At 42.8% G+C, this 20,875-nt stretch overlaps 1 protein-coding gene and 1 long non-coding RNA gene across 3 annotated transcripts; one reads left to right on the top strand and one right to left on the bottom strand.

Annotated features, from left to right (window-relative positions):
- Nucleotides 1-72: 72 nt before the first annotated feature.
- On the bottom strand, nt 73-20,853 carry Snrk (SNF related kinase). Its single transcript, XM_012374086.2, has 8 exons — nt 19,092-20,853; nt 8,921-9,124; nt 8,059-8,211; nt 7,442-7,688; nt 6,867-7,218; nt 6,613-6,741; nt 6,363-6,468; nt 73-6,224 (listed from the first exon to the last, which is right to left on the bottom strand). The coding sequence occupies exons 2-8, from the start codon at nt 9,113-9,115 to the stop codon at nt 4,071-4,073; spliced, it is 3,336 nt and encodes a 1,111-aa protein (XP_012229509.2). The 5' UTR covers nt 9,116-9,124; nt 19,092-20,853; the 3' UTR covers nt 73-4,070.
- LOC136998545 (uncharacterized) lies at nt 7,109-8,956 on the top strand. Of its 2 annotated transcripts, XR_010889125.1 has the most exons (4): nt 7,109-7,245; nt 7,451-7,673; nt 8,008-8,133; nt 8,824-8,956. It is a non-coding gene; the product is annotated as an uncharacterized lncRNA (long non-coding RNA). The 2 variants fall into 2 exon arrangements; XR_010889126.1 differs by lacking the exons at nt 8,008-8,133; nt 8,824-8,956 and adding an exon at nt 7,833-7,972.
- Nucleotides 20,854-20,875: the final 22 nt, after the last annotated feature.

Here is a 20,875-nt window from a genome sequence, read left to right on the forward strand (position 1 = left end):
AGAATGCAACGTTAAAAAAATAACATTGAAAGGGAAATGAGACAGGAGGGACATTCTCATATGGCGCAGGCGTTAACTTTATCACTTTAGTTTATTTCGTTCGAGCACACAGTGCATGAACGATTCATGCTTAGCGGTTTACAGATCTCATCTTATGCCGGTTTTAGCAAAGTGGTGTGTCATTAACACTCAGCTGGCAGTAAATCGGGATGACAAATCGGACGCTACTGGGACAACGGGGTGGCGGAGCGGGAGGGGGGGGGGGGGACTTTGGTCTGTTCAGGCCGGACAAACATTAGGACGAGTGTGTGAAAAGAGTAGACCGTTTAGAAAATTCTCACCCGCACTCGTGGTGCAATGCGTTCGAAACATTGGCTTTTATTTGCTAAAATAAAGGGAGCGGCGACGGCGAGGGGGACGGGAACGGGGTCAACTAACGAACAGCGCAACAGCAACGAAGCCGACGGGTTCGCAACGAAATTACATGCGTTCGATGTGGTACGTTAACTCTTAGTCTCGCACGTATACCGCATATCTTAGGAAAATCCGCGAAGCGGGTTCAGCGCTCCATCAGCACGAAAATATTCTTATTCTTTTTCTCTCTTATTTATCGTTAATTAGCTCGCCTAGGGTTTAAGTGAGATTTTCCCAGAGACGTAGGAAAATGCCGAAGATATGTACACATGGAAGAGACACTTCGCTCTCTATTTGCAGCTCCAGAATATACATTCGTCCGAGTTTTCGCGAGAGACGCTTTTTCGCTTTACAGTACATAAATATAAGACCGACACAAGCCGCGCGTGATCTACGGATGCTCCCGCGAAGGAAGTTCTGCCGGAGCTTGAGCTAGATAATTCTCTCTCTCTCTCTCTGTCGATTACAATAAACAACAATCTTCCGTCCGATTGTTCGCAGCAGAGAAATACTCCTATATCCTCCCGAAAAAAGTCCTATCCCGATACATTTATTCTCGTACACCGAAGTAACGTTAATGCCCATGTACACCGCGATTGTGTTAGCTCCGAGCTTGAAAGGTAGATCCCGCGTTGCGATACGCTACATATAGGGTGAAAAAGATAAAATCGAGTCGAATCCTTAAAAATCAACGACTACACCGACACAAGGTACTTGGCTTTGTACGACTTTGTATTGCACTTCGTGGCTAGCGCAAACTTAGGTCTGTTAATCTTACGAATTATTATTCTTTTTTTTTTTCTTTGTTTTTGGTCTCGTTATGTCATCGTCATCGTGCGACGTGTAAGGTAGCTAGGTAGCCAAGATATCATCGAAGTCATTGCGGAATTCTCAGTCTTTATCAAAGAAGTAACAAATCGACGCGCTTTACAGATAGTTGCGAACTTAGAAGAGAAAAAAAAAAAAGAAGGGGGCGAGCAAGGGAAATTCGACGACCGTCGGCAATCATTAAGAGACCGTCTCGCTGCGTTGTGAATTGTGATAGTTGTCTTACGTTAACATCATCGCACAACATGTACACGTATATCTTACGCTTTCGTCTTATTCGAATAAACATCAAACGTGATGTACACATACAAAATGAAAGATTTCGGGAAACGCGCGGAGGATTCGTGAAAAGCTATCTCGGTATTCGCCGAGCATCCAGCACTCGATCGTCGAGATTCACAAATTCATGTCGCAAAGTAGAATAAAAGGATGAATCGGAATGGATTGAATGGGGCGAAAAGAAAGAACACCTTTTGCGACAGAGAAGGGATGAAATCGGGGATGAATTCGCTGCGCTCAACAACAAACACTAACATTAATGATCGTAACGTGCTTTAAATAGCGGACAGCACTTCGCGATGATGACGATGATGAGGAGACGATGACGATGACTGATGCGACGATATCCGTCTAAATACGACCGTTTAATACGCGGCGCGAACACTTGAGAGGATGAATGATCGAGACGGAGCGTCGGGACGCGCTTAGCCGGCAAGCACGCCCGGCGGATCCTGCACCTACAACACACAACACTGTCCGCTGCTGATTATTTAGATCTACAAAGAACGGGTCGATAAATGACGATTGCTCTCTCTTTCTCTCTCCTCTTCTTTCTTATATCGCCGCTTACTCTTAAGCTTTTAACATCTACGCACAGTATTTATGCACTCGGTGGGCTTTACATCGCACACTGCGTGTTCAAGAAGTACACTTCTACTCCCGCATACACAAACACCGTGGTGCGAGTTCCATTCCGTCGAACGCAACTCGGGCTGCCGTTGCAGGACACTCGCATTACTGTCCGGTCAATTCGCGTTAGTGTATTCGTACATTAACGCGAATCGATCGGATTGACTATACACGTCTAGTCAATCGCCATTCGGAAACTATCTATTTCGTCTTAATAAGTTAACGAGTTAGGAAGCATTGTAAAAGGCAATGTCATCTAAGAGAGAAGAAGGACAAGGGGGGGAGGGGGATTGTGTTGAAGAAAGAGGGCGAAATCGAAACGAAAAAGTAGGATGAGGAAGACATTTCTCGCATTGCGCGACTCTGTAACAATCGATCGCAACTTGCGTCTGTATTGCGACGCGAATTGCATTCCCGTTTACGACGCATTATGTACTGCATTACACTGTATTAGTTTTTGCATTATAGGTATTTAGGAGACAAAGATGGCGATAATGATAATGATTGATAATGTCGATAGGCGTGATGATCATCGTGAAGACGACAATGATTTTTCTCACAATAATAGTGATCATGATAGTAATAGCAGCGATAATGGTAATAATAGTAAGAGAGTAGTAGTGATGTAATAATAATAATATAATATTAATATAATAATATAATTAATAATATAATAATAATTATCATAAACTCTGCAATATTTAATACAGGTTTGTTCACATGGACTAGATACAGCTCTCTCGGAGCGACCGGTGAATCGGCGCGCTCATTCTTTCTCTTATTCTTGTCTTGATCCCTGTGCTCTATACTTGGCCAACGGGGATATGATGTGATCAGTCAAACACACTGACAGCAGACCAGAGCCACGTAATTCTCAATGTCGTGACTAACGATCGTCGCATGGGCGAATATCAACGCGTATCCTTAATTTAAGGTGGTTCTTTAGTAAATCGAGTTACCATGGAAATGTCTAATTTCTTTATATAATGAAGTTCAAGCACCGAACTTGACGTGTGCAAAATTCTAGGGTTAACGATGAAATGAGAGAGAAAAAAGATGTTGAAAATGTAACTTTTAATCTATAACTCAGTGACAGGTAAGGGTCGGAGACGCTTCTTTGACTAACTGCACGCAAACGTTACCATAGACTTCTCTAAACAACGAGATTATAATAGTTTTAAAAATTATGATCGTAATGGTCACAAAAAATTAATAGGTCAACGGCCATTCTGGAAAGATATTTAATGTTGAAATGGCAAAACATCGAGAAAAAAAATATCGAATCAACTTCTTTTTATTTCAACACTTTTGCATACTAAATATCGTTTGTTTCATATTATTTCATATTAAGATATACACGAAATTTTAATATTTTATCTCAATTATGCAGATATTTGTGATTTTGAGTGGGCCCTGGTGAGGCACCCCAAATTTTCGACACTTTACTAAAGAACCACCTTAAATTTCGACCACCAACGAGGAACATTTTTTGGAATATTAATATTATTATGAGCATAGATTATACTATAAATTGGCTGCGATATTATTCTTAAACAGATCTTATTGATTTCGCATTTGAAAATATAGTGATCGTTAACTACCGTCCTCGTTAATGTCTCGTGTGTGCCAGAGACGCAGCGTTTATGTCGATTCGCAGAAAAGGATTTTCCTAGAAACCCAGAATAAGATGTTGCGAAGAATATTTCTGTATCGATAAAAAATAACTTCGCTGGAAATGATCGAAAAGATTGTCGTGGCAAAGAAAAAAAAGAATAAATCTCGCATATGTCTCATTGAGAACCACGTCACTGGCACTAAAAACGAATCTTGCTTACCTAAATGCACTCTCGTACGTGCTCCTCATCTTGCGCATCGGTGCATGCTCGATTTTTCTGTCTCTTTCGAGCCGGGGCGATTCATCAACAAAGGCTGCAACACTTGGAAGCGTCCCCGAGATGAATGTGGCACATGGCGGGCATTCCGGCGCATCCCTTGCCGACGATGCTCTCTTGGACGAGATGCGCGAGGCCTAGATTCTGATTGATGTCGCCGTCGCTGCCGCGATGCTGCTTCGTCGCGGCGTCGCACCATTGCCGACGCTCCCGCCATTTATCTTCGGTCGCCGCTGCGGGGCACAGCAGCATCGACTTGGGCGAGGGTGGGCTGACGCGGTCGCGAGTGATGCTGCCGCACGAGCGTGCCTTGTAAAGACGCCCCTTGCCGAAGATGCCCGGCAGCGGCACGCAGAGTTTCTTGTGCACGGCGAAGTAGCGACTCAACAACCGTATCTTCCTGCTCTTGCACTCGTTTCGGTGCATACCGTTGCCGCGATTCTCCTTATCATTGCACACCGGTTGGCTCGCGCACTTGTGATGACGCTCGTCACTGGCGCCGCCGACCGTTTGATGACAATCGTCCGATTGTCGTTTGTAGCTGTTACCCTTTCCATCGGGACTGCGGGACGATTGCTTGTTCGATTGCGTTATCGACTTGCCGCCGGTGCGAGACCAGCTTTGCAGGAGCCTCGCTCCGAGTCCTTTGGCCTTCTGCACCGTCGTGGTTGTTCCTTGAGACGCAGGTTGAGCAGTGGTGCCGCTGTGCTGCGACGCCGTGCTACTTTGAGACACCGATGACGACGGAGAGGTGTTTTGCGCGCTGGGAACGCCGTTTGAGTTGCGCGATACGTGACAATGATTGTGACAGGACAAAGGCGCCTCGGCTTCTTGCACCTCGGTAATGCGATTCAACGATTGGCTCTCTCGCAATCGCGTCTCGCCGGCTCTTCTTCTGCCGGCGCGATGTCGCCTACCGAACATGACTTGGTTCTCGGTGCACCGATGCCTGCCCCCTCCGGTTGTCGTTGTGTTCGTATTTGTGGTATTAGTGCCGCTACTGTTATCATTTCGATTGTTCTCGGTCGTCGTCGTATCCGTCGTCGTGTGCTCGCCATTGCTCACGCCGCCCCCGCCGCCGACGCCGCCGCGGCCGCCGCTGTTTCCGCCCGGATCCTGCGAGTCGCTCGAGTCGTCGTGACTGTCGCGTCTCGGCGGCAACGACTTGCCCGTCGACGCGCCGAGTTTGTGCGCCCTTTTCTTTCTGCTCTCGCTGTCGTCGTCGCTCGCGTCGGAACTCGAACATGAAGTTGTGCGTGTTTTGTGGAACTTGCTCCTCCGCTGCTCGTACGCCGTTCGCCTGACGACGCGGCACTTGGTCGTCGAGCCGCCGCATTCCGTGGAATTCACCGATCCTTGTACACCGTCTCCGTCCTCCAGAATTTCATTGAGCGTGATTTGCGGCGTGGGCGGGTTGGGACCGCTGCAGGGCGACGGCATCGTCTTATACTTGGGCGTTAACGTCACCTGATTGTCGGTGATCGGATGAAGAGGTATCGATACGGTCGATGATTCGTGCAGAATTGTGGTGATGGAAGTCGCCGTTGTCGTCGCGGGAGCTTCGGACGGTTTCGAGAGAATCGTCGACGCGGGCTCCGTAGTCGGCACGCTGTACCGATGATGCTGACCGACCATCCGCCACTTGTTCGCCGGCAACGGTCCAGCCGATTTCAGACAGTCCGTCACCGACTTGGGTCTGCTTTCCGTGTTCGTCGCCTTTCTGGCCCATCCCGCCGACGGCGCGTTCGTATTGCCTAATCGATTCTTCAGGTTTTCCTCGCACATCAAGGTGATCCGCGGCGACGGCAGCTTCTCCAAGAGAACGTTGCCCATTTGAACCTTGACAGCCATCTTCGGATGCATCGTCGACGACGTCTTGTTGTCCTTCTCGTTTCTCGAATTCTGCTTCAGTCTTTCTCCCCTATCGGCGTTGGTGACGGTATCCTCCTTCTGATGCGGATGCCGCTGGACCTGCGTGGGTTTTGCGCCAGTGTGCTTCTCCGGAAGCTGCGACAGCCGCTCCTGCAGGATGTGCGAGAGCTTGCCCTCGGAACGGGAACCGCGACGGTTAAAGGAATTTAGCGCCGAATTACTGCCGCGTTCGTCCCGGCCAGAGCACGAGGACACGTCGTCCTCGTCTTCCTCTTCTTGGACGATACTGCATTTGCGCGTACGCACGTTCTGCAACGAGAATAGTCATCTTTGTCTCTCCCGCCCGAGGAACGCTATCCGCCAGGCGATATTTTATGTGCCAGTCTTAATGTTACGTTCAGTCACATTAGTCGACGTTGTTTTAGACGATGGGCATGCGATACGTACCTGCGGTACGTCACCAGGTGTCCGTGGCACGCTCAGTAACGACTGGTTCACGGTGCTCAGGGAGTTCTGATCCGTGTGCAGGTTTGTCGTTAGATCGTCTTGCCGGCTGCGCAAAGTCAACGATACAGTAATTTCATTCAAACCGACGCGCAGCATAAATATTTAAAATTTGCATATTTTACGAGTGAATCACTCGGTTGAGCAACAATTATCGCAGATAATCGACGATTCGATATATTATAAAGCATACCTTGAAGAAACGTCCAGAACCTCCGGTCGTGTTTTCTGCATCTGTTCTTGTCGATGAGCGCGCAGCTTCCTCTCCGCCAGCAAGAAGTACGTCGCGGTGATGTGATTGTATTCGTTCTTGTCGAGCGCGCTGCAACGAGACCCGACGAATAAGAATTACGATTGGCTTAACCGCGCTGAAGACGCACGCTTAAAATATACTAACACGCAAAAAGGCACGATCAAAACGGTAATCTCTTCTTAATGTCTACTCACTCCAATATCTCTTCCTTGGTGGCGATGTTACCGTTAACCATTTTAGTGATTATGTGATTGTGATGATCGTCGGAGACCTGCTGGCGCGATACGAGCGGCAGCGTCTCTATGATATCCGTGTCGGAGCCGATCGCCAGCCACGGATCCGCCGCGATCTCCTCGAGATGAGCCCTGCCCTCGGGTTCGCGCACCAGCATCCTCGCGATCAGTCGTTTGCAGCCGTCGGATACGTGCGACGGGATCGAGTACTTGCAGTCCATGATCATCGTCAGCGTTTCGCTGTCGTTCGCCTCTTGGAACGGCGCTTGACCGCATACTAGCATGTACAGTATTACACCTAACGACCAAACATCTGCAACAAATTGAAGCGATGATCAATGTAATTGTCAACTGTGTGTATAAATAATTTCACTTCGTTATATTCGATATATTATTTTTTAACATAATTCATTTATAAAAATTCCAAAACGAGCACTCCAAGATTACTTAGAGATCGTTAAATTGGTAACAGAGCAAGTCTTAATAGCTTAGGTCATCTTTACTTTAATCTTAATTGCATTAATTAATGAGCTTACCTACTGCAGGAGCATCGTAACTATCGCCCAGAAGTATCTCCGGTGCGGAATACGCTAACGAGCCGCACGAGGTTTCAAGTTTTTGGCCAGGGCAAAATCTATTGCTAAATCCGAAATCTGTGAGTTTTACCGTACCAAGTTTTTCAAAGAACACGACGTTTTCGGGTTTTAAATCCCTGTGCACCACATGTAAACGATGACAGTAGGATATGGCCCGAACTATCTGTCGAAAGTAAGTCCTAGCCACCTGGCAAATAAAATTTTTTAATTATGACGCGTACAGACGCTTGAATAATAATTTTTTTAATTTTACTTAACATACACTTAATAGAAAAATAATATGTATAAGCAAATTAAAACTATCAATATTTACTTATATCAATTTTTCCAGCTCAACATAAATTTTTCTGAAAACTATAAATACAATAATTCTTTATAATTTATAATCATAAAAAATTTACCGACAACTTGTATATAATAATGAAGAATTCAACAATAAAGCCTAGTCAGACGGCAAATACGCTAACTTTATATCGGAATTAAACTTGTATCCTTTGTTTGCGCAGTAATTGCCAGTCGATGCACAATAAAACAAGACAATAGCCATGCAACAATACCTCTTCGCTGAGGCCGCTGTCGTGGCGCATGATGTAATCATAGAGATCCCCGCCATCGCCGAGCTCTAGAATTAGGTATAGCTTGGTCTGCGTGTCTATCACCTCGTACAGCCGCACCACATTGGGATGCTGCACTAGCTTCATGCACCGCACCTGCAAACACAGCGATCCGGGCGATCACGGATGGACGCGAAAATTCGTTTCGCGTCCGAGCGAATCCAGAGGTTAACGTTTCTGATACGCGCGTACATTTGCATCATTATCTCATTGACCTTAACGAGATCCGCTACGAAGTTCCTATGCGCGATTTAACTACGCGATTCGATCTACGCGACTACCATCGAACTGGCCATTAAAATGACATTACGCGAATCAGAATGTCATCCGTGGCTCTGCCATTCCCATTAGAACATCAAACAGACTCGAAGCGGAGAGTAAGTCCGGCACGACACACGATTGCAGTGATAATAGTACAAACTGGGAACAAACAGCGATCAGAATGTCGTTAGACTTCTATCTGTCGCATTTGGACAGATCTTCAAATGGGAAATAAATTAGTTTTTTCGTAAAAAAATCAGAAAAATAGCTTTAGCTAGAGAAAAAAACACAACAAAAAAAGAGGCGGAATAGTCGAAGAAAAGCAATTTAGATTTAAACTTTCTACAAAACTGCTTTCTACAAATATTTTATATTCGAAAGTTTTCCAACACTTATTTAGGTCATTTCCAATAGAAAATAATTTTCTTTATTTGTTATTTTCGAAAGAGAGAAAATCGGAGACACCGTGAAAGAGCTTCAAGTACATTTCGCGACGCCAAAAGATTGGCCTTCCGTAAGAGAACGACGATTGCATTTTTCTCACCTCCTGGAAGAGATGCGATCTCGAGATTTCGTCGAGCTTGCTCTTGTCGATGACCTTCACGGCGACCTTCTCGCCAGTGAAAACATGTCGTGCCAGTTTCACCACGGCGAAGTGGCCGCGGCCGAGAGTCTCCTCCAGGTCGTATAGCCCGGCGATCTTCCCATCGTAGTTGCTGTATCCCACTCTTCGATTCATCTCGTGCCGCTGTAATATACATTGCAAGTTATTCAGTGCAAATACACAGATAGAGAAATATGCATTATTCATTACTTATCCATTAAAATTGATTAAAATATTCATACAAATTTGATGGAAATAAAATAAAGCAAAGATGAGTGCTTATTTCAAGACAAATCTTTATTTCTTTCTCCACGAAAAATATTCTGTTTTCTTCTCTTTTATTTGAGATCTTTACAAATTTAAGATTCCTGTAAGACAGAATTATATATATTTTTAAAAACTGTCGAGTTTTACAAATACAAATTGCTTTATTAAAGTTAATGAGCACTACACGTTCTTAAATCGCTCGATCCTTTCTTTATAAATTGCTCCACATACGTGCTCGCATTCGTATAATAGCTTTGAATCGATGAATTACAAACATTGAATTCTAATCGATTTCGAAATGACTGCGACAGTCGCATAGCACGACGGCTCACAGTCCATCCCGCGCGAGAAAGAGGTCACTATTATTTTTAGCACTAGTAAGAGCAATAATTAATCGCTCCGCCAATCCGTGGACATGCGATCGGCAACGATAAACAAAAGAGTGTACTCAACAGAATAATAGCGGGACAAAAAAATATAAAGAGGCCTAAAAGAATTTAGTAGAAAATTTAACAGACAGTACACGACACACATTCTAACGCTAAATATAATTATCTAATTCGAACTCTTACTCGCAAGTCGAAGAAGTAATTAGATTCGCACTGCGAATATGCAAAATGAAATCGTGCGTAATTTTTAATGGATTTTTCCTCGGCGAATATCGAGCTAGAGACTCGAGTAATTGGAGCGCAAGAATTTGTCGTCCATCGACAATAGTCGAAGCCCGAAGTCAATAAAGTCGCTTGCGACAGCAGTTTCAAAAAAGTCAGTGACCTTAGGAACGCCACAAATGCGAGACCCTTCCGCATTCACCTGCCTGTCTCATCTAAAAACGTATATAGCGCTAATGCGAACGCGGGATGAGAACCGCGCGATCAAATTTAGCTGGATGGCGATGGGAATAGAAGCCAATGTTGCCGCCGAGGGAACGCATTGTCTTTGGCGGGACGTAATTGCGAAACGCGTCGCCGCGCTGCACCGCGTCGCGTTGCGTCGCGTCGCGTCGCGACGCGGTGCGGTACGGCATCTCGTGTTCCGTCCTCCCGTGTGTATAAAGGCGCACGAAAATACAATGTGACACCGGGTCGCGAAAATCTCGATACACCCACGGCTTCCCTTTGGGACCCACAAAGGAGGGTTTCTGGCCTCCGCTCTGCCTGCCGTGCGGAACGCGGCCGCCGCGCTACATCGCTTCGTCGACGAGAGCTCGCGAATCATTTCTCCGCTATGCGTGCGCTCCGGATGCTCTTAACGGATTACGCGGAATGCAAAAATAAACTTTCCCGAGCGAGCGCGGCGATGGAACCAATAAGGCGGCGGAACGCTCGAAACTTTTTCTCGGAAAATACCATCTGACAAACTCCTCTCGTCGCGCATCACGACGAAAGCAGATCGGTTAATGCTTCGCCGATTGAAACTTTCCGCGCTTCGCGCGCCATGCACTTTATAGCGAAGGCTGACGCAAGACTGACATTCGCTCACTGACGTTTACGGCTTTTATTTTGCGCGAACGCGTCTATTGTCGCGATATAAATAAGACGCGAGTATTTATTCACCGAGGTTATTATTATCGACGACCACTTCTCGCGCCGTTACGTCATTAAGATAATAAATTATTTTGCCGACGTATTGATCTATTAAGACAAAGCGAATCAAGCGCGCGTTTCGTGTGTGCCGATATCGAAAAATTCGCGTGCGCATGCAACGACGAATGTGCGCCGCGCGACGAGATAACGCGCAATCGATCGTCCTCGGAAGCGGATCCAATTAAAATAAATCACGGCGCGGACGTCATATCGACGCGCTCGATTCGCGTTCTTCCCGTCGCTGCATGGGAAATTAATCGCCGTTACGTAATTGCAATTGATATTATTACGGCGGGGAAGTAACGTGATTATCGCGACATCGTGAAAGTTTCGCGAGATCTATCGCGAGTTATGCATACCGTGATTAATAATAACAAGCGTGTGATTAACTATTTGACTGCACGTGATACGGTGCCCTAATTTCGCTATTTTACATCCGTTTAGTATTAGGTATCTGTTATGTGATCTAAGGAAATAATGTTAGAGTTATCTACATAAGGAACTGTCAAATTACGTTGCTCGCAGTTGGTACTTCGAAAAATTACGTCAGCCTTGAGAAGATAACTGCACCGCATAATGAGGCGCAAAAATTACGTAAAAATAACTTCGCAAAACTGAAAAAAAAAAAAAACTTGCGCTACAAAATAATGCAAAGTCCGAAATGTAATCTTAAAATGTGTGTAATTTAATGCAATAAAAATAGATGAATTAAATTTCTAATAATCATATTGGTTTTTATTTTCCGCAAACGCGAAAGTTAGTTTCCTCTATTTATAAGTTAATTTGTACTTTGATTAAAGATTTTTACTCACAAATAGCGTTCAAGATTTGGAATTTTCTTGCCAATATTACGCAAAGGTCTTTACAGCTGCAATAACTCGCCGCTTGAATCGTAATATATCGATTCCGGATATTCGCGACAATTAATACTGCAGTAATGTTCCATGCGCAAGGAGAGCGGAAGTCGTCCGAGTCATCCTTTATCCATACGGATCCATCATGTCACAACGAACTGAACTTGACATTTAACCGATAACGACGCCCGTTCGCTGATCAAGATCTACCTGTGCGCACAGCTACTTCTGCGATGTCGATCTGACCCGCTTTTACCGCACGTGTCCGTGTAATAATGAGATGCACGAGCGTCAGTTACACGTAATAACTTTATTGCTCTTGGAACAAGGACCACGATCACCTGACGCGTGTTTACACCGCAACGACGTGTTAAGTAAGACATCGAATAATCTACGTTGCGAATTGTTACTTCCAGACGAGACTTCTGCAAGAGCGAAAAAGTATCCCGTTACCGTTCGCTCAAACGCGAAAAAAAAAAGTTACATTGAAGTCGACGGTGAAAGAAAAAAAATGTTACACGATACCGCTCCCTTAATGCCGACGTTTGGCCACGATTTCTCGAATAATGCGCTGATTATTTCGCGGAAAATCGCCGAGGATTTTCTGCAATCTTCCGATTTTTGCCCACGAACTTTCTCACGGCAGACCTGCGCGCCTGCAGCCATGAATGCCATCGAACAGAAACTTCGCACTTAGAAAGCGTAATCCGTTCCAATAAGCGTAGCGGCGTGGACTCGCATTTGAAATTTAGATCCTGTTACGCGCTTCTCCTAACGTTTTCCCGGACACGGCAGAAACGGAGCGTCGCGCCTTCGGAATGCTTTCGCGTTCGCACGGACGCGAAAATTGCGAAACAGCGGCCGGGAACAAATGTACCGTTGCAATTGATAATAATCGATAGACAGCTGACAGAACGCTTTGACGGAGAGCGCGGAAAGGCCGATAACGCGCCAACGCAACGTCTATCCAATCCGGAGGAGAATCGAGTCCGATATTCGTGCCGGCACATTATTCGCAAATATGCAAGTGAAACATGTCCACTAATCTGCTGTAACGTGCACCCCTCTTTCGTCCAATAAATCAATTAATCCGTCCGGCGAGGCGTATCTTGTGGAAAGTAATCTATTGTCTATCGGAAAACGTGACATTTAAAACGGCCTCTGACACCTTCGCACGATCCATTCTTATTTTTATATGTATATGCAGCTAAGATTGACGTATTAAAGTTGTTTAGCGAGACGAACTATTAAGGCGGTAGTCGCTTTAATTACGAGCGATAAAATCCACTGGAAATCTTCTGCGGCTAATAATCTTCCTTATCAATTTTTATTATTAATAGGGTCGAACGCTCGGTATGAAACCCAATCACGTTAGCGAGTGGCAGTCGCATGTCATCTCCACGTGGATACTTTACCGATTGCAATCACGCCAAACTGAAGACAGTCAGAAACATTTCATTACTTTGTATCTTTTTATAAAAAAGAAATTTTTTTGACATTCACGCTGTGATTCTTATAGCCCTTCCTTTGGTAATATTTTTTTATTGTTACAGAATCACACGTCAGAAATATCAATAATACTGTCATAATTTTTAATTTGTTTAATACAAGCGAAAGAAGGCCGAGCGCGACGTTCTGCTTTCTTCAACATAACACATTAACACACTTATACCGTCTAGTACAAAAATCCGAGTTCTTGCGAAAAAAAAAAAAACTTTACGCTTTCCATTAAAAAAATTATTACAAAATTATACATGCCACAAAAATGTCTTGCTATATCCTACATAAAGAGCATAATTTGCTGGCATAGTTTTAAAAATTTTACTTAAAAAAAATTGACATTAAATTCGTCAATTTTATTATTAAAATTATAGTTGAGTTTTACCATATTGCAAATTGTACAACACGCTTTCTATCGCACATCTACAATAAATTATCTATAAATTGGTTCAAGAATAATGAGCACGTTCGAAATGGAAACTTTCTTGGATTGCAAAACAACGCGTTCGCCTTTCCGGTAAAATCGCTTTCCTTGCGCAACCAAAAGTACAGTGTCTATAACGGTAATAGCTTCCCGCGCGGATCCACGATCGAAGCGACGATAATATAGCCCCGTGATGATAATGCGTAACGTAAACGTAGCATGGGCACGTAACAGGTAGTGCTTCGCGTACCGTTATCGAGATTCCACGGCGGCGCGCGCGGAAGAAATACGCGATGATATCTGGAGGGCGCGATTAATCCGCGCCTGCCACCGCCGACGTCGGTGGGAACAACGGCGACGTTCATCCTAGGATGATAATTACGGCTGATTAGAGCGTTCGCGTTACCGTACCGAGTGTGCATAGAGTGATGCGCAAACAGTCACGAACAAAGATGAAATTTGTAGCAAAACTTTGACCTGAAATACAGCACTTGAAATTTCGATCCAAAGAGACCTCTGAGAGAACAAATTTATTGCAAATAATTATAAAACATTAGGAAAAAATTAAATCCAATCTTTGTAAAAAGAACAATATTTATATTAGCAATCAAATGAGGGAAGAGTGATTTTTTTCTGGCGCTAAAAAATCACTGTATTATTTTAAATTTGGATTATATTTTGGCAGTGGCGAACAATATAAAATTGATTCCTAAAGATAGCTCCACTTTATCGAAATATCGAAAAGAGTAATAAGAATTCTGGATGCCAGAGATCAGATGGATTAGTGGAAAATGAGAAGCCGCGAGGGAAAATCCAATCACGGACGCCGTCCAATCAAACTTTCGTCAAGGAAAAACACAGAGGATTAAAGTCTGATGGAAGCCTTACGAAATACATTGTATTCTTTTATAAGCATCGCGGTGACAGTTTCACAAGCTTAATTCGCATTGGCATTGACGTACTCGCTCAATGACATATAATATTAGTATCAGATACTATCGCGGGAGCAGAGCAATTTCATCTATCGCAAATATGCGAGAAATATGGAAATATCGCGCGGATCTGATGAGAATCATATTTTCAAATAAATCTAATCTGCATACGTGGATTTCGCAGCCGGGGAATAGAGAAAAAGTAGGAAGAATGAGATGACGGATGTTACGATCGCGAGATGGAGACTTCGTAATCTCTATGCATGAGGCGGGAGTGCGCAAGTTTTTAGCTTTCTACCTACGCAAACTTTTCCTTCGCTTTTTCATTTTTTTTCTTTTTTTTTGCTGACGGCATGACCAGACGCTAATATTTTTTATGCGACCCATGTTTTTTTCGTTTTTATTTATCGCTCCTTCACCTCGAAATGTAACACGCACGGTTTTCATTTCCTACAACGCGAGTTGGCACGGAGCGGATTACTTTGACGTGACCGGATCTGTGTAATTTGAGATAATGCACTTGACAAACAGATTGATCTCCGCTTCCGAATGTCGTTGCGCCAGTCGTTTCGTGCGCAAACACCGTCGGGCCGTCTGAAGGTAAACAACAATAGTTTACGCGTAAGCGGAAACACAATGCAGACAAAAGTAATTTATCAAAACATGTTTAAAGCATTCTCCGTCTCCTATTCGAGTGACAGGAGACTTTGAATAATTAAAAAAAAAATAAATTAAAAAAGTTGTTTATGTTTATAACTGTAAGTTTGAATACATTTTCCATTAAAAAATTTGATCGCGTGAATTGAGTATAATAGAAAAAATATTTGGGCGCGATATGTATGAATTTTAATTAAAAAATATTCATACGTAACTATCGTTGTGTGAAATATGCAATGAATTGTATCAATAACGTTTTTCAGTTGAAAAAATTCATTTACGATAATCAAGATTATATTTTATCATCGGCAATTGTAAATAATGTTTCATCGGATGCCGTGCTGATGCGATTTGCTTTCAGCAAATAAATTGCTTTATATAATATGATAGTTCTCAAATATCTCGTTCCATTGAATATTCCATTTCAGCTTTTAAAGTGCCAAAAGTCTAGCTCTACACGCTCAGACACATAGATAAAGCGCATGAATAGAGGCAGAGTATTCCAAGAATGCGACACAATATATATATATAGTGTTCCACTTCTAGTTCCTGCTTTTTCAATCTAACATATTCTTTCGGAATCTCTCAAGCCGATTTTTCTGTAATAAAAGCATCGTTATGTCAACAGTTTCTTCAGTTTAAGCGACAAAACTTGCGAAAATTCATATAAATAACGAAATCTTATTTTGCGCGTAATTTCGGCTATACTTTGCTCGCCTACAAATTTTAATCTAAATTTTTCATATCAAGATATTTTTACGTGTAATCTTTCTCACCGTTTGCGATTTTAAATTTCGTTGAAGATTATTTGTTTCGGGGGAAAAATACGTCAGAGACGAAAAAAGCTAGCACCCATGAATTCGAAAAGCCAGGTAAAATAAATACTTGGAATGCCATGCGGTCCGAATAAAATTAGCAATCAGGAGCGGTTTCGCTGAATTTTTACAAGTGCCTCAGGATCGATACAGAGGCATGCTGGACAGTTTTTCTGGGAACGGTCAGATTTTTCTTGTTTCCGAACATATTTCCGTCTGGCTAACATTTTCGCCGTTTCGCGACGAGAAGCATTTTTGATCGCGGCCGATGACAGAAAACTTTATTAACTGATGATACGATTAATTATATAACCGTTAACTATTTATGTCAATCTATTCTGAAATTTCCGACCCGATTGGGCGTGGTCTGACACTTTGACGTTTTAACTTGTTAGTGAAGTAAAGCGTCCTTCCATTACAGGTAATACACAATACTCGTTGGAAAATCCATTTCACAGAAACTTTATGAAAGCCTCGTGTAAGCTTATAAATATGTTACATAATTTTAATAACTTTGTTGAAACAAACTTCTATTGATGTAATAAATGAAAAGATGAGAAATATCGAGTAATAATAAATTAAAAATAACATCATCTCGAATTATTTATATCGTTTTATCAGAGTTATCTCAATTTCAACCGATAGAATTCAACCTGGATATCATTAAAATAGAAATTACATTCCGCGAAAGCACAAAGTTATTCATCTTCGCGCGTTATGCATAATATATTGACAAATCGATGATGGCGAACAAATTCGCAAACTTTAGACTTCGAGGACGCGTTGTGCCGATCATTATCGCGCGGCGTAATTATTTGAGGTCAGAAATATGCGTGTGTGATTGTTAATGTATTGACAATCACAGGTCGTATTAATTTCTTCACACGCATTTCGAACTCGCATAAAAACTTGGAGCAGATAAAGTTTTTGTTTCCGCGTGGCGTCACATCGCTTTTTACTGTCACGATATTGAATGTCGTTTAATGCGTAGTAGTTACAAAAACCACCTATGAATATCGATGACTACTGTGTGTACTACTGTGTACGTTGCGAGAATTTACAAATTTAATCGAGTTTAGTTTTAATTTAATCAAACATTCAATTTTCGTGTGTACCATTATATTCGATATTGCAATGTGTAAACATCATAACGCACGAAAATATCGTTGTTAAATTTAGGATTACGCCATTTCTGTGGCTTTATTCAAATATTATTAATGCTTTATATATATTATTTGGTTTTGGTTTGTGCCAGATGTTTATCTGAGTAAAGGAATATAATTTTTGAAATAATATTTTACAGGAAGATTTGCGCAAAATGCTTGCAAAGAGCCTTTTTACTCTTTACTAAGTTTTAAAACCATTCAAAATTAATTATACATTAGCAGAAATTACGATTTATTTATTAATAACTCTGACGGACATCATAATTCATTATTAATCATTATTATTGTAATAGCTCTCGGTATATTTTATCACGATATTAAATAAACATCAATATAAAAAGCATAATTTGTTTTAAGTAATAAATATTCAATTAAAATTTTTCACAATTCATTATTTTTCTGCTATCTTACTTATTTTCTAGAAATTATCATTATTTCACAAACTAGACACGGTATAAAATTATTATTGCAGAGTTTTTATTATATATGGAATGTGAAATATTATTTCTCTGTATTATAACAGGAATAACTCATAATTGGAATACTTTAGTTAAGTTACCTGCTATTAGTAATAATAATGCAGTAATAATAATGATCAACATCGGAAAGAGCCTGGCAGACTTATAACTTCGGAAATATTAAGTTTCTGTAAAGCAGTAATTGATTAGTCCGCGGAAACTTATTGTTCCCTCGTGAACTTCCCGTAATGTACACACAGTATAGAACGATCCCCGAGGAAGATGTATAGACAATTCTCGATAAAAGGATGGAGAGAGCTCCTCGTCAGATCGTGTTACATTGCGTTCATGTGTTTATTCATCTGAACTCACGCGAGATCGCAGACCACCAAGCGAGATATCGTGAATTTATCGGACGACGGACCCACCCAAATATCTCGGGAAGGACAAGTTCCTGCACGATCGATATTATCGCACGATAACGTCGTCAATAGTAGCTATTATTGACAGTTCATGTGTGCTAAATAATTTTGATAAATATATTATCAGCGATAACATTGTTATTTGATGATATGCGCCGACGAGGAGCCTTTAGAGCTGCGCTCGAAATATTATTGCGAGAAGATAACTCTTCTAGTTGGAAAAATATCACATGTTTACTTTGCAGTGTTTCTTTTATCAAAATGTGAAAATCTAAATATTCAATGTATTGACAAGGTGCCGCTTTTGACAAATCAGCGCAAGTATAACAATGTGACATAAGTGTACCGTTTTCGTACGAATAATAGAGCGGCATTTGATCAATAATAGGTTTCTTCTTTTTGCTTTCTTATGGTTTTCAATTGGAATGGAATAAACTGTGTTAACACTTTGAAAAAGTGAAAAATGAAAGAGAAGAAAAATGAAATCTATAGAAAAGTATATCGATATACATATAAAACTCGCAGTTTTGGTCAGGAATTTAAATGTTATAGAAAGATAAAAAAGCAAGTATTGTGTAATATCATAATGTTACTAAAAAGATTGTTTTCCACCAATAATTGTGACATACGAATTTAAATTAAAGTTTACGTCAAAATACAAGATATCATAATCATGACATTTTGTGCCTTTTGAAATTAACGTAAAACTGAATCCATTTATTTCCAAATAAATTGATATTTGCGTGATTTTGTTTTCGAATTTTGATCAAAGCGGGACGTCGCAGTTGCAACTTCTCGAGCACAGCCACGATGATGACCTACATGCAAAAGTCATTGACGGAACATTATTGACGTTAATATAATTGTGTCAAAGTTATCTTATCGAACAAGATCGCTCGGTGCGACGACCGCACGGGAACAATATAGCAATCGCAGACGGCGGACGAGTAATGTCCGAGGCCATTTTTACAGAAGAGTCCACTAGGGATCATAGGAGAAAATAAACTAGGCGCATAGGAGATTAACTCACCTCTTTGTCCGCTAAACCGACGGAGATGACGAGTTGAGCCAGCACCCCGCTAATCCGCCCACGGCCCGGTGCACTGTCATTTGTTATGCGGATTCATATACGCGTGTCGGCCGTGCCGGCGACGGCGACGATGATCAATGCCCACGGTGACACTCTTCTCGCCCGAGCTCTTCACGACGCCAAGCGTCGTCCGCGCGAACCGTCGAGGATGCCGTTCGACGACGACGACGAAACCAGCGGCATCGAACGTCGCTGGTGGGCCGCCCCGTTTCACTTGAGACGCTTGTTTACACAGCACCGCTCGATCGCTTCTCACATTCCTCCGTTCGCGATGCAATCCTCGTCTCTCTTTCTTTCTTTCGCTCGCTGTTACTCGCTCTCGTTCTCGTGGGTGCGAAACTCGTGCACTCACTGATAGATCACCTCTCTTCCTTCTCGACTATCTTCCTCTTCTTTGTACCTTTCGTTTTCGTCTTCACCTCTCTCTTTCTCTCTGTTTCTCTCTCCCTTCTTCTATCGGATTACCTCGCCCATCCGCGACTAGTCTCTCTTTCTGTCTCTGTTACTTGTCTATCTTTCGCCGTAGTAGTCGCAGAAGGCGATTTCCGGATACCTTCCCGTCGGCCCGATGATGACGATGCGCCGCGGGCGCGACACACTTCCCACTTTTTCCTCTTCTCTCTCTCTCTCTCCCTCTACTCTTTCTCAATTCGCCACCGCCTGTCCCGCTTCTTCGTATGTACAATTGCACACGCGCGCGGACACACACATATAAGCACAGGAGCGCCGCGCGCACGGGGAGAGCGTACCTCTACGTTGCCGTTGACCGTTTTTCCCTGATTCTCTCACTCTCCCGATCGTGTTAGGCCGCTCTCGCGATCCGTCCGTGCGCGATCCGGGACGCGGATTCCCCGGGATCGACGCTCGGCACTGAGTCTCAATTCTTTCACCTCGGATGAAGGTTGCAATGACGAACGGCACGACGAGTGCCGAGGAGACGACGAATACACGCACACCCGCGGCACCGTGACATACGAGAAAGCTGGAGAACGTACTCGGCGCAGTCGACGACACTCGGGACGCGCTTCGAGCGCTAGCCGGCCGTTCGACAGCACCGTCATCTCGTGGGCGATTCGCATACTATCGCGGTAGCGCGAAGTACGAAACCTTTTTTAGGAAGCATCGAATCATAACTTTGACGAGATATTGTATATTCATAAATTGCACATGCGTTTATGCCGAATATATATATATAAATAGTAGCTTACGATTGAAAATGATAATCGATTGGCAAGTCTGTATCATATTTTAGCATGCTACGCGATGCCATTCATTAGTGTCGACATCTTGCAGCGTCGTATTGCACTTGCTGGCAGAAGTCATCGACGATTGATAATGTACTATTAAAGATTGAATCAGTTGGTAATGTTAATATTTGGATATTCAAATGTTTGTAACACGCTGCCTTTAGATGGCGATACCACAAAAATTAAATGGAATAGGACGTTCTACCGCAAGAATGGCTGATCCACACTTGTCATTTGGGCTTAGCAAACCCACGGACCTGAGCTCACACACTGTGGTCATACATACACACATACACTAACGCATTTACACATTACACACACGTGACATATTGAAGAAGACATTGTATTCCGAGCTTGTGTTAATGAATAGCTGTATGGCCACGTGCCGCAGCTTCCTTTTTACTCTCAATTAAAAAAAAAAAAAGAATAGGACGTTCTTTAGCTACAAGTAAAAAATAAATGTTGAACGCGATAGAG

Source organism: Linepithema humile, chromosome 3 (assembly GCF_040581485.1).
Source record: "Linepithema humile isolate Giens D197 chromosome 3, Lhum_UNIL_v1.0, whole genome shotgun sequence".
Classification (NCBI taxonomy): Eukaryota; Metazoa; Arthropoda; class Insecta; order Hymenoptera; family Formicidae; genus Linepithema; species Linepithema humile.